The sequence below is a fragment of the Leuciscus leuciscus genome (assembly GCF_965113295.1).
Source record: "Leuciscus leuciscus genome assembly, chromosome: 20".
Classification (NCBI taxonomy): Eukaryota; Metazoa; Chordata; class Actinopteri; order Cypriniformes; family Leuciscidae; genus Leuciscus; species Leuciscus leuciscus.
This window is the reverse complement of record NC_138744.1, coordinates 1,940,232-1,952,288: the sequence shown is the minus strand read 5'-3', so window position 1 is coordinate 1,952,288 and position 12,057 is coordinate 1,940,232. Positions and strand designations below refer to the sequence as shown.

At 36.0% G+C, this 12,057-nt stretch overlaps 1 protein-coding gene across 3 annotated transcripts in view; it reads right to left on the bottom strand.

Annotated features, from left to right (window-relative positions):
- Positions 1-12,057, bottom strand: part of plekhg4b (pleckstrin homology domain containing, family G (with RhoGef domain) member 4B) — a 51,496-nt gene that overhangs the window by 12,636 nt on the left and 26,803 nt on the right. For all 3 annotated transcript variants that reach the window (XM_082150611.1, XM_082150609.1, XM_082150610.1), the window contains exons 10-19: positions 11,900-12,042; positions 10,569-10,707; positions 9,799-9,921; positions 7,870-8,025; positions 6,562-7,367; positions 5,160-5,409; positions 3,264-3,353; positions 2,955-3,179; positions 1,664-1,834; positions 1,399-1,576 (exon numbers count right to left, since the gene is read on the bottom strand). In XM_082150611.1, the coding sequence (XP_082006737.1) occupies positions 1,399-1,576; positions 1,664-1,834; positions 2,955-3,179; positions 3,264-3,353; positions 5,160-5,409; positions 6,562-7,367; positions 7,870-8,025; positions 9,799-9,921; positions 10,569-10,707; positions 11,900-12,042 (2,281 nt within the window). The remainder of the gene's footprint in view (positions 1-1,398; positions 1,577-1,663; positions 1,835-2,954; positions 3,180-3,263; positions 3,354-5,159; positions 5,410-6,561; positions 7,368-7,869; positions 8,026-9,798; positions 9,922-10,568; positions 10,708-11,899; positions 12,043-12,057) is intronic.

Genomic DNA, 12,057 nt, shown 5'->3' with positions numbered 1-12,057 from the left:
AGTGGTGGTAGCCATGGTTGCGAGAGAGAGTGACAGTCGCCCAAACCAATCAATTGTTTCGTCCCGGATGGAAATAATGAGCTGTGTTTATGGCAGATTAAAAGGTCTACAGTCACTCGATTTTTATACTCTCTTTTTCAGAGCACTTACATTTTAATTATGTATTGGTATATAAAGACAGTTTAAACAAATTTGAAAAAAAGTTTTTTATAAAAATCCTACCTACCCTACCTTTAAATATACATTTATTCTTATTAAAGTAAAAAAAAAAAGTTATTCAGTCAAGAGTTATTCAGTGAATCTCTTTTGTTTGATTCACATTAATGGCACAGAACGTCAGGTATATTAGGCTGCTGTCACTTTAAGACCAAACGCACAGATCTATTATACTGATACAGACATAACCGGCTGTGTTTATGTGAATATTCCACACGATGGGCATTCTGACATAATTGCATGTGTATTTAACCATTCAAGCGCAATAAGACGTGAAAGAGAACTGAATTTGTGATGGCATGCTGAGAGACGCAGCTTTCTGTGTGTTTTTTTCACAGCTTACTGTGCTTAATAACACTTCTTAAGCTCGAGCAAATCCCAAATGCAGATTTTCAGGATATATTGCGCTTATAATTATTTTTAACATCAAGCACGTCCCGCTCTTTATGTTCTCATTCATGCATTTCATCACTCTAAAGTATCTATATTTACTAGGGCTGTAACGATACGCGATATGAAACCGAAATCGCAACACTCAAATCCACGAACCTGTGTCGCGCGCGGTGTGAGAAGGCAGAATCCCAGAGTTACCCTTCCCGTCCAGATCCAGTGCTACCACATCTTTACGTTACTATTGGGCAATTCCAGCGTTATGAACGTGACATTTGCAGTCAAAATTTGAAATATAAATTCTCAGAAAATGCATTTAATACCGATATATTGAAACGTCTGTTTATATATCCATACTCCCTTAATAAAGGAGTCCAGACTAATAAAGCAAAAATCTCTAGACATTTTATACCGTGGTTAAGATATATATCTTTTATTATTCCCATGCATTTTTTTGATTAAATATGGGAGCAAAGAGCAGTGTTGCGGACACTTTTTGTTCCTTTTGTCCTGCACCTGCCAGAAGGTGGGATGTGCACACAATTACTGTTTTAAGAGATATATCCACATCATAACACCCAGCCCTAGTCTGAATCACTCAAACGAATTGCTGAATTCATGAGTGTTACTGACAAAAATCTGACAAAATGTAGTCAAAGATTCACAATGTTTTTTTGTGTGTTTTTTTTATATAAAAAATAATAATGTTGTAAATATCCTTGTTTTGTTCAGTTTTGTTCTGCTTTGAGGAACAGGACTACATTCGTCCCATTAAAAGCCACTCTTTCTGACCTCGGTTCCGTAAGGCCTGCCGCCACAGGATCTTCCCGATGACGCTGGTCCACACGGCCTTCACCTCTCCAGAACTGGCCTGCAGGATGAACGTATCCTGGGACTTTCTCCGGCGAAACCAGATCTCAAAGCGCAGCCCACTGTCGCCGACGTTCTCTGTCATCCCGATCTCGGCTGTCTGAGAGAACACAAAACAACAGTTCAACCTCACAACTGATGCGAGACACTCTGTGGATAAACCAGAAGTTGACATCACATTCTGTACCTTGTATGACTGTTTGTAGATGTAGATGTCATATCCTCCTTCAATCTTTTTGGTCTTGCTGAAGAGGATGAGGTCCTCGAACAGGAAAACATGACGAAGGTATTTTTTGCGGCCGCAACAAACGATGAACTCATCCTGACACCGAAGCTGGCCCTGCTCCTTCAGGTTCACCTGAACACACAACACAGGAAATGATGTATCATGTACCTCAGAGGGTTTTACTTCTGGTACAACAGTACAAAAACATATTCAATAAAAATAATAGGAAGAGTAAAAGGAAAAAAAATGCTTTAATGATTATTCTAAAGGAAAATTTGTTTAATTGTCATACAAAGCAAAATTTTAATGGTACAAAAATAGATTTCATTTTATTTCAAATATTCATTTATATATATATTCATACAAACAAATTAATAAATATTTGAAAACGTATTCAAATAAATAAATAATACCATTTGAAAATAATAATTACTTGATTACTTAATTATCAAATAATTATTTTTTACTTTATTTACATTAAATATTTATTCAAATAAAGTTTTATTTTGTTTTTAATAATTATTTTTTACTTTATTTTAGATAAATCATTTTTTTTCAAATAAATAAATAATAAATACATCTTTATTTATACAAATAATTTATATTTATATTTTTTAATAATACATATTTATTTACATGAAATTTTCTTTAAATAAATAAATAAATAAATAAATAAATATTTACTTAACATTTATTCAAATATAAATAAATAATAATATTTGAGGAATTTGATATATTGTTAAATAAGTATTTTTATTTATTTGAGTTAAATTAAATGATTTTTTCCAAGTAAATAAATAATAAATAAATACTTATATTTTAAAATATCTTTATAATAATAATAATTGATTTTAATAACATTAAATGCTTTTTAAATAAATAATATTTTAAAATAACATTTTAAAATAATTCTTTATTTTATTCACATTGTTATTTATTCAAATAAATAAATACAATTTCGTGGTAAAATATTAATTACAAAATAGACTACATTTACATTACATTTACACATTTAGCAGAAGCTTTTATCCAAACAACTCACAAGAGAGGAACAAAGCAATCTGTCAAAGAACCAACAATAGTCGCACTACACATTGCCAGGTTTATTTGACACCTAGATTAGGAAGCAAACTAAAAAAGAGAAGAAATGCAGAGAATAATTGATTTTTTGGGGTGTGTGTTTGTAAATGCATTGGTTTATGGGGGGTTTAGTGCTTATGAAAGAGGTGTGTTTATTCCAAACTCCACTTACGTCACATCCCCGGATGGCGTCCATGGCGAGCAGGTCATTTCCGTGGCGCAGCTGAAACTTCACCATCTCTTCAGCTGTTCTGAGGTCAGTGAGCTCCTGCTCCTGAGAGAGACTGCACTCCTTAATCAGATCCTTCAGGAGAAGAGCGTATTTACTCATCCTCTGGATAGGCTTCAGCAGGTAGGACGCCAAGTCCATCTTATCTCCCAACTCCACCTGTTTATTCTGAAGACCACACGGTGACACATTCAGAAAGGTCTGATCCAGCTCATGTGAATAACGGCATGGAGGAGACGTGAGGTCGCTCACCTTGAAGAAACTGTTTCCGTGGCTTATCAGCAAGGCGTCTGAGCGGGGCTTGTTCTTACTGTACAGGGCGTACATACCGAACTGCTCCTCCTACCCGTGGACAACACAATGAAGAATACATTTATATCTTAAATAGAGGCAGACAGCAGAAGAGACCTCCTCGACCACACACTTTCGTACAGTAGCACATCATGTTGAAATCTCTGTGTGCATCCTTCACGATTGTTGCTTGTCAGACTGTATGAACATGATCCTCGCTGTAAGCCGTGACACACTGTAAGATCTCAGCTGTCAGTAATGTCAGAATGTACGACAGTCAAGATGCGCTAAAAACGGACGCAAGAATAGTAGTCTGGAGTTTTACATCATCGATCAGTGACGCGTTCGGTAATGTGTGCTGCTGCATTACACGCGGGATTGAAATGGTGGCTACAAAGAAATCTCTAACGTTCAGTTCTGGTCGTGGCTGGTCAAGCAAAAAGTCGTCTATTAGACGTTGAATAGACGTAAATCTACTACCGTACACTACCGTTCGGGGTCAGTAACATTTTTTATGTTTTTAAAAGAAGTCTCTTCTGCTCACCAAGGCTGCATTTATTTGATTAAAAATGCAAACAAAAACAGTAATATTGTGAAATATTATTCCAATTTGAATCAGCTGTTTTCTATGTGAATATATAGTAAAGTGTAATTTATTCCTGTGATCAAAGATGAATTTTCAGCATCATTACTCCAGTCTTCAGTGTCACATGATCCTTCAGAAATCATTCTAATATGATGATTTGATGCTCAAGAAACATTTATGATTATTATCAGTGTAGAAAACAGTTTTTTACATTTTTATTTCATGATGCTCTGATGAATAGAAAGATCAAAAGAACAGCATTAATCTGAAATCTAAAGCTTCTGTAACATTAAACACTACCGTTCAACAGTTTGGGGTCAGTAAGAATTTAATTTTTATTTTTGGGGGAAAGAAATCAAATAAATCAATACTTGTATTCATCAAGGATGAGTTAAACTGATCAAAAGTTACAGACATTTATAATGTTAGAAAATATTCTATTTTAAATAAATGCTGTTCTTTTGAACTTTCTACTCATCAAAGAATTTAGAAAAAAAAAAGGTAAATAACTGTTTTCAACATTGATAATAATAATGAATGTTTCTTGAGCATCAAATCATCATATTAGAATGATTTGTGAAGGATCATGTGACACTGAAGACTGGAGTAATGATGCTGAACATTCAGCTTTGATCACAGGAATAAATTACAGTGTAAAATATATTAAAATAGAAAACAGTCATTTTAAATTGTCATAATATTTCACAATATTACTGGGGTTTTTTTTATTGTTTTTTATCAAATAAATTCAGCCTTGGTGAGCAGAAGAGACTTCTTTTAAAAACATTAAAAATATTACTGACCCCAAACTTTTGAACGGTAGTGTAAATAAAACTCTTTAAATTAATTTGAGAAAATAATGAACATGGTTTGGTAGTTTGTTTTTCTCTGATATTTTAGCATGTATAACAGACTCATCCTGTCTTCGATGATCAGCTGAAAACATGCGCTCAAACGGTCCGGCTGAAACTACTTAGTTGAAATCACGTCGTAAACCAGTCCGAGGCGGACCGACTTATTTTCAACCATATTTCAACGTTGAAAGACGGTAATTGTTTACTGGGTTAGTCTTGATAAACGAAGACAATTTGAGGATTGTCATGGGAGAAGTCACACTGAGTATCTCACCTGTGGTCATTAATCGGCTGTCGGTGAACATGTCAAACTAACGATCAAAGACTTCAGATTTTAGTCTAGGATCAGAGGATTCTTTTAGGATGTGCAAAATTTGTCTGGATTTACATCCAGCTTAAAGGGTCATCTGTACTCACGTGCTTTCGGAAGCAGCTGCTGATGGACAGGGGCGAGTGGGCGCAGATCTCCAGATCCTTCAGGAAGAACTGGCTGTGGAAGTCACACAGCTTCTCCAAATTCCCAAAGATAATGCCACGCTTCCCTCTCAGGTCCTGAGGAAGGTCCAGTCGCTCCATCTCAGGGAAGTAGTGCTGGATGACGTAGCTGAGAGACCTCACGTACTCTCTCTCTGTGGCGATCATCTCATCCATGATGTGCTGGATTTTGCTGAAAGACACAGGAGCACACAGAGGTGGGAGAGTTAGAGGGAGTTGTGTAGTTGTTATGAATTGGCTTTTATCATCTTTAAAATGTGGATTTACAGTCGATTTTAACATGAGGATATAGAGAAAAACTCCCCCAGTTTTATAGAACCCATTCAATATGATGGATAATAATAATAAAGTAATATTATTATTTTATTAAATTATAAAAATGTAACTAATCAATAAAGAATTGCTATAGTAATAATGCTATACTGTAAAATAAAATATTGAGTAACAAAAACTTTAAATTATTATTATTATTATTTACAGAACAACAGTAAAATAATACAAATACTGATACAAAAAATTACTATTATTACTAATATTTGTGGTCTTTATTTTTTGCATCCCTGCACAATGCTTCACTCACTGCTGTTTATTATTATGTTTTTTTTTCATATTTATTTATTTAATTTATAAAATAATAAAAGTGAAACAAATCAATAAAGAACTAGATTATAATAGTTAAAATAAATCTGTAAAAATGTGTATTAAATAATAATAATTAATATATTTTATATTATTAAATTACAAAAAATAAAACAAATAAAGAAATATACTACTATAGTAATAATACTGTAAAATAAAAATTGAGTATTTAATAATAATATTGTTAATAATAATAATAATCATAATAATTAAATGGGTGGTATAATGCGCTTTTCTAAAGATGTAAAATAAGTCTCTGATGTCCCCAGAGTGTGTATGTGAAGTTTTAGCTCAAAATACCCCACAGATATTTTTATATAGCATGTTAAAAATGTCACTTTTTGAGGGTGAGCAAGAACGCACCGTTTTGTGTCTGTTCCTTTAAATGCAAATGAGCTGCTGCTCCCGGCACAGGGGGCGGAGCTTCAACAGCTTGTGTCCTTTTACCTCATACACACATGCACTGAAAATGTCAAAAACTTTTAGCCTTTTATGTTCAAACCGGAGTCAGACGGAGAGACTCAAAAGAAGAAATCATATTCAACCACCCCTTTAAATATTATTTTTACAGGACAACAGTAAAAACACAGATAATTATTAATATTATGTTTAATTACTTCTATTATTCACTATTATGACTACTATTGTCTTGTTTTTCCAGTTAGCATCCCTGCTCTCCTCTCACCTGCTGTGTGTCTTCACGTCCCCAGCGCTGTGTCTGCAGGTTCTGGACGGGGACGACATGCTGTGACTGCGGCCCAGAGACGGACTCTTCACGTCTGGCCGCTGGAGCTTCTTCTCTACACACACGTTGTTGGCGACCTCCAGTCCTTTGATGTAGATGCCCGTGTACCCATGATGCCCGGCATCCGGGTGAGCTTTGTCGCGCGCCGTCAGCTCGTAGCTCATGGTTTTCTTCATGATCTTTTTGAGTGGCTGCTTGCGCTGACGTGTGGCTGGTGAATGAAGCGGCTCGGAGTGACACGAGGCGGACGAGTCGACCGTACAGTCGCTGTCGGTGTCGTCAAACGGGGATGGAGAGAGCTCGCCGCTCTCCGGTGGGAATGGGAACCGGCTTCCGGAGAACGGTCCTGCTGAGTGCGGTTTCTCATCTTCATACTCAAAACACAATGTGGAAGAAGAGTTGCGAGTGGGAAGCTCCGAGGAACCGACTCCGTTTTGGGTTTCCAGAAGTTTTGTTGTCATAGTTGTAAGTGAAGACTCTTTGGCAGCATTGGCCAGTGCGTCCTCCAGCTGCTGTTTGGTTTGCTGGCACTTCTGCCAGATGTTGCTCCACTGCTGAAGCTCCCGTGGGCTGTTGAGGTTCAGCACCATCTGGTTGAGCGCGCTGAAGTTGTCCAGGGAGAACTTTGTGGCTTCGCTGTGGTAATCCTGCAAAACATGCAGCACAGCAGGCGTGTAACTGACCGCGTTCTCGTCCACCCTCAGCTGACAGAAATACTCCTGGCAATGGACCATCCACTGGTTTGCCTGCGTGAGAGACGTTTTAATTAGCATTCACATTATCATTAGTGGTGGATTTCTTAATTATTGCATCTGTAATTTTTTTCTGTTTGGCCGATAAGTGTTGCAAGTGGGACTTTTATTTTGGCAGCATAGATATATTAGATTATATGTTACCTTATTTCAGTGAATGCTTATTTTTTTCCAAGTACTGTTTTTTTATGGTTTTGGATTTAGTTCATTATAATAACCATGGTATAAACTTGTTTATTTCACAGATTTGTTTTATCAAGTTAAAATTATTACTTTTTTCAAATTAATTAATTTTAAAATGAATTATTTGCAATTACTTTGCTAAACATTATGTAAAATAAATATAAATTGAACTGCGGCAATCGTTATGCATGTGTTATTTACTATCTTTAAATTAAATTATTAAACATATATCAGTCAACCACTAATTATCATGACAGTAGTTGACATGATGCAGCAAAATAGACATAATGCAATTAAAAAAATGTTTATTTACCGATTCGTAGAACTCGTAGAGGTTGTGCAGGACCTCCAGCTCGTTCCTGCGTGCCTCGCTCCGCTGCAGGACGGTGCTCATGTGCTGTATGACCTCCTGAAGGCTTGGACCGGCTTTAGACTCCTTCAATAACACTGCAGCTTTCTTCTGCTGTTCCTACAGGAGCAAAATCAGGACCACATTAGTCATCATTTAGTTGACCTTTTAATCCAAAATGACTTAAGACTTTTCCCAACACACTGACCTATGGCGTCTATTTTTTATAACTCTTTTTTTTTATTAAATATTTTTTTAAACAAGACAGTTACACAACACTTACATATAATAATTATAACAATAATTATAAATCAAAAATAAAATAATAATTTTAAAAAAGCCTCTCGAGCCCTCGAGGTCCACTTTCCTGCAGAGTTTGGCTCCAACCATGATCAAACTCACCTGCCAATAACTGTCTATTCATTCTGAAGAACTTGATTAGCTTGTTCAGGTGTGTTTAATTAGGGTTGGAGCAAAACTCTGTAGGAAAGTGGACCTCGAGGGCCAGAGCTGAGAACGTATGGGTATGATCGAACATATGACCTACTACTACCACCGAGATTCTGCATACGATGAACACTTTCCATGAGGCCACAGGAGAGGATTTATGAACTGACACTGGTAGGTCACATGACAGTAACCACTATAAAGAACATAAGTTTTTAACGGTCGGAAAGTACGTTCAAATTCAAATGTAGGATCTACTTAGATAGTATGTGATTTTTGATGCAGCAAATGCTTTATTATTTAATTAATTCATAATTAATGGAATTCCTGTAGCTAAAACATATAAGCATGGTGTCGGTTTCCCTGTAAACTTTAAAGGATTAGTTCACCTCAAAATAAAAATTTCCTGATAATTTACTCACCCCAATGCCATCCAAGATGTTCATGTCTTTCTTTCTTCAGTGGAAAATAAATTAAATATTTTGAGGAAAACATTTTAGGATTTTTCTCCACACAATGGACTTCAATGGCAACCAGAATGTTGAAGTCCAAATCAATGCCGTTTCAAAGGGCTCTGAAGTGTTTCAAAGGGCTCTGCTCGATCCCAGCTGAGGAATGGGGTCTTATCTAGTGAAACGATCGGTCATTTTCAAAAAAAACAAAACATGTATATACTTTTTAACCACAATTGTTCGTCTTGTGCTGGTCTGCGACGCGCCACGTATTACGTCATCACGTTGGAAAGGTGACGGGACTTTTTTTTTTTATTATAATAATATATTAAAACAAAGATGTCGGACGATTTTGAAGTTGGAAGAGAAAATGAGATGGAGTTTTACGCCCTTCCCTTCCTTTCTGAACCGGAGTACACAGACAAATAACTTAGAAAGATGACGTGACTCGTGACCTTTCCAACGTGATGACGCAATACGTGGCGCATCGCAGACCAGCACAAGACGAACAATTGTGGTTAAAAAGTATATACATGTTTAATTTTTTTTTAGAAAATGACTGATCGTTTCACTAGATAAGAGCCTATTCCTCAGCTGGGATCGTGCAGAGCCCTTTGAAGCACTTCAGAGCTCTTTGAAACGGCATTGATTTGGACTTCAACATTCTGGTTGCCATTGAAGTCCACTGTGTGGAGAAAAATCCTGAAATGTTTTCCTCAAAAAAACTTAATTTATTTTCCACTGAAGAAAGAAAGACATGGACATCTTGGATGGCACTGGGGTGAGTAAATTGTCAGGAAATGTTCATTTTGAGGTGAACTAATCCTTTAATTGTCAGGATTGTGTCTTGCGTCACTTCAGTAAAAGTGGTCCAGTGGCACAGGAGAAGGTCAAACTGGTTGTTGTTGAGAATGAAATCTGACTGAAGCCTTTTCTTGAGTGTCCTGGGACACTCCTTTTTTCTTTCGGTATATGAAGCTACATGGACACTTACTGTGGACTCCTCCATGAACTGCGCCAGACTCTGTCTCATGTCCTGAATGGAGCTCAGAGAGAGACTGTAGGAGTCCAAAGGAGCCAAATGTTTCTCACTCTCCACATAAAACCACCTCTTCACCTGAGGAGAGATACAGAAGAACATGATCATCCCACAGCCTTCCCCAATCATCCATTATTATCTGAATAAAACAATAAAAGAAAAATCATTCATTTACATCATAGACAACCTAATTTTCAATGCTAACATATTTTAATGAGCTTCCCTATTATTAGTTAATGTTGGATGTTGTTAGTGTTAAAAACAGAGATATAAAAACACAAAACCCTGAGTGATTTGATTGCATGATCCACAATGCCTTATTTTATTATTATTTTTATCACATTCAACACTTCAGATATGCCTAAAGAGAACATTTAATACATGCAGAATATAATGCTCATCAATGTGCATCACTGCATTTGTGGATTTAACCAATCAGGTCACACTTTAGTTTGGGGGAAGACATATTCACTATAAACTACGACTTTTGCCGTAATAAACTCCTAATTTACTGCTTATTAATAGTTAGTAAGGTTGTTAAGTTTAGGTCTGGAGTAGGATTAAGGAATGTAGAATATGGTCATCCAGAATAAGGCATTAATACATTCTTTATAAGTACTAATAAACAGCCAATATGCTAGTAATATGCAAGCTAATAAGCAGTTAATAGAGAGAATTGGTCCCCAAACTAAAGTGTTACCATAGTAAAGTCCTGTATTGTTCACCTCGTCGTGTCGCTCCTGTAACGTGCGCAGCTCCAGGAGCGTCTCCAGCTGTTGCAGTGATTTATTAGACAGAATGACGAGTTTGTGGACCTCTTCATCCACCTGGTTATACAGCGCACTGACCATATCCACAGCGTCTCTGCACACCACACAACACGAGGTTAAACTTGGTGAACAAACTGAGATGGTTGAAAAAGTTTGTTGCTTGAGTCAGCAAAGATCTACAAGTTACTCGATCAAAACTCAATTTCGGATGTGCCTGATAGTCACTCAGACTCAAAATGAGCCAATATCCCGGAGTATATGATCCTATGATGCCGGTTTATGCCAACTCAATCAGCACTCTAGTTAGTCCAACAGTACACAGAACTGAGAACAGTCTTTCCGACAGTTATCCGACATGCCGAGAGTTTCATAAAGAGATTTCTGATGAAAAGCATAAAGTATAACAAATAAAACGTATTGGAAATATAGCAGTGATCCGATGGCAGTGGTTCTGGAGTCAGATAGATGGGAAACACTTCATCACATTAGTGCTTTTATCAACTTTAATTTAGTAAACATGCATAAAAAAGTAAATGTACATTTTGTTTTGATGGCTCCTATTCATGCAACAGAAGTTACAACTTTAATGGTTGCATGATGGAGCATCACTTTATTTCTTCTACATCCTTGTGTTGTACTGTCCCATTGAAATCAATGGATTCACATAGTAAAATAACTTTTTCTAGGCCTATCAGTTATTTTTTAAAAGTACTATTCTTTATGTGGACATTTTTTTACAGGCAAAACAATTTTATTAAATGTTTTTAACAATTACATTTTTTTTTTTTTTACAATTAAATTAAAAAAAATTAATAACTGTTTAATTTTTTTAAAACAAATTTCAGTTATGAGGTTTTGGGTTATTTTGCTCCACTCCAGGAGTTTTACATACACCAAACTTTACAGTTTTATTCCTATCTATATTCTGAAATGTTTTACAGAAATACATAATTCGCCTGATTAATACAATATTTTATTTTTAAAAACACGGTGAAGATGTATTTTAACTCTAATATGTCGAACAAATGTTAAGATTTCTTTTCTGGAAATGTATGCAAATTAATGTATATTCAAACATAACATTGTAAAAATGTTAAACATTGTAAAAAAAAAAAAAAGAATGTCTTAATACACTGTTATCGAGTAACTGGGGAAGTATAGTGATATCTATTCGCCTTAAGTGGGAAAATTATTAATGGCCCTTTTATCTTGACTGCCAATATAGCAGTTAAAAGCTTTTATTCTCAGTATATAATCATCTATCAGTCCTCTAATAAAGGCAGTACCTGTAGTTCTCGTTTTCACACATCTCCTCTTTCCTGATCCGTGCCAGGAACGTGCCGCCCTCCAGCCTCAGGCGGTTGAGTTTAGTGTCATCCAGAATACTCTTCATGAGCTTCTTCTGCTGGCTGATGATCTCAGACACCTCCTACAACACAGTGTT